Genomic DNA, 2,221 nt, shown 5'->3' with positions numbered 1-2,221 from the left:
TTGAACAGCAAAATCTTTTAGTTTGACATATAGATGAATGTTTACTGATAATTTGGAGGCAAACCGGACTATCACATGGACCAGTTTCGGTTGTAAGCTCATCAAATCACGCAAATCTTTTAGGTTCCGACTATCACGCGGTATACCTTTATGAGAGGGAATATAACAATATGAGTCAATGCAGTATATTACCGAGAAATCACGCAAATCCGTGTCCACTGTAACCCTAAAATCAACCTAACTTTTCTATATAAAGAACCTCAAGCTCCTTCTTTGCACATCAAATCTTCTCAGTCGTATATCCATTGTGTTTTTCAAGCATTCTTCAAACATGCTTCCTCATTCACTCGCTTTCGCTCTTATTCTCTTTCTTTCCACCTTTTTCGTTGATGTCTCTGCAACAAATAATAAGCTCCCAAAAGGTTTCAGCATCGACCTCATTCATCGTGACTCGCCATTATCACCATTCTTCAACTCCTCCATGACCCACTCAGAGCGAGTTCAGAACGCCGCGCTGCGCTCACTATCCAGAGCTAATCGCTTTGGCCAGTCTTCCATGGCTGAAACAAGCGAGTTAGTAGTAACTGATATATTCCCAAACGATGCAAGTTATCTCATGAAGATATCTGTTGGGACTCCACCTGTAGAGAGGTGGGCTCTTGCAGACACAGGAAGCGACCTTATTTGGTTCCAGTGTTCACCTTGTCCTAATTGCTATCCGCAAAACGCACCCTTCTTTGATCCAAAAAGTTCTTCCACTTATATGACTCTCTTATGTGGCTCAGACCCTTGTAAAGCTTTGCCCCAAGTCAACGTGCAAGGCCAACAGTATCCTAAATGTGGAACATCAAATGAGTGTACCTATTTCTATTCGTATGGGGATAAGTCATACACAATAGGAGAATTGGGTACAGAATTAGTTAGTTTCGGCCAAGCTACTTCATTTCCTAAGACGGTGTTTGGGTGTGGACACAACAATAATGGACGATACAACATGAACAACGCAGGACTTGTTGGGCTTGGTCAGGGTTCTTTGTCGTTAGTTTCACAAATGGGTAACGTAGGTCGCAAATTCTCCTATTGTCTGCCTCCTTACAGTCCAAAGACCACAAGTAAACTAAGGTTTGGGGAAGAAGCAGCGCTATCAGGAAATGCGGTTGTGTTCACTCCCTTGATCACAAAACCTGGTTCCTTGTCTTCGTTTTATTTCCTCAACCTTGAAGGTACTACTTGTATTGTGTTTTACTCTGAGGTTATTAGTTTATTTTCATTTCAAGTTATGAGTTTAAACTCTTGAATTGTTCCCTGGTCTAAATTGTTTGTGTGAAATGGCCATTCATCGACAGGTATCACTGTGGGACAGCAGACAGTGCAGACAGGTGAAAGCAAGGGAACATAGTGATTGATTCTGGGACGACACTGACAATGCTTCCATCAAGCTTGTATGAGCAGGTTGAAGCTTTGATGAAGCAAGCCATTGGAGCCGACCAATTCATAGTAGAGGAGGGTCCATACAAATTGTGTTACAGCAATGCTAACTCCATCCAGAACTTCCCAAATTTTGAGGTTCATTTTACAGGAGCCAACCTTTCCTTAAAACCTCAGAACTTTTTCCGTCCCATATCCAACGATGTTACATGCTTTGCAATGCTTCCTACAGGTGGAATGCCCATTTACGGAAATGTGGCTCAGATGATTGATTTTGGGGTGGAGTATGATCTTGATCAGAAAAAAGTTTCTTTTGCTCCTGTCGATTGTACAAAACAATAGAGCCCGGACAGGATTGCTTCGATATATTATATATATATATATACATGGAGTAATAATTGTGTGCGCGTGTTTGATGAATGATGTGCTTTGGTTTGTAAACCCTAAATTTACTTTGCTATTACTTGTTTTATTTTCTATAGCAAATAAATCTTAAAGGTCCTTACTTATATGTTGTTTTTAGAGACTTTGATACATGTCATACATCTGATATCCTTTTTACCTAAATCCTCAGCGTGTCTAAATCTACTGTGAAATTAGGAATTTAACTACGATATATATAGGAATATTTCTCACTTCTATGCAATCTTATTTCTCATAATTTTTATTTTACCTCAAAGCATCTCATTGTAATAAGCTTCAGCGCCAATATAATGAAATAAAACCGTGAAGCCCTAAATATTAATATCAAAGCATTTTAATTATTAATTACCACCATTATTGTAATTTGTGG

General features: G+C 39.3%; 1 protein-coding gene across 1 annotated transcript; it reads left to right on the top strand.

The window, feature by feature from the left end:
* Positions 1-293: 293 nt before the first annotated feature.
* LOC114753008 (aspartic proteinase CDR1-like) lies at positions 294-1,399 on the top strand. The gene is made up of 2 exons (XM_028941687.1): positions 294-1,223; positions 1,347-1,399. Exons 1-2 carry the CDS (start codon positions 332-334, stop codon positions 1,397-1,399), a joined length of 945 nt encoding a protein of 314 aa, XP_028797520.1. The 5' UTR covers positions 294-331.
* The last annotated feature ends 822 nt before the right edge of the window (positions 1,400-2,221 follow it).

The sequence above is a fragment of the Neltuma alba genome, unplaced genomic scaffold (assembly GCF_004799145.2).
Source record: "Neltuma alba isolate B1F8T4 unplaced genomic scaffold, ASM479914v2 tig00007631_pilon, whole genome shotgun sequence".
Classification (NCBI taxonomy): domain Eukaryota; kingdom Viridiplantae; phylum Streptophyta; class Magnoliopsida; order Fabales; family Fabaceae; genus Neltuma; species Neltuma alba.
The sequence above is the reverse complement of the archived record's forward strand: the minus strand, read 5'-3'. Positions and strand labels throughout refer to the sequence as shown.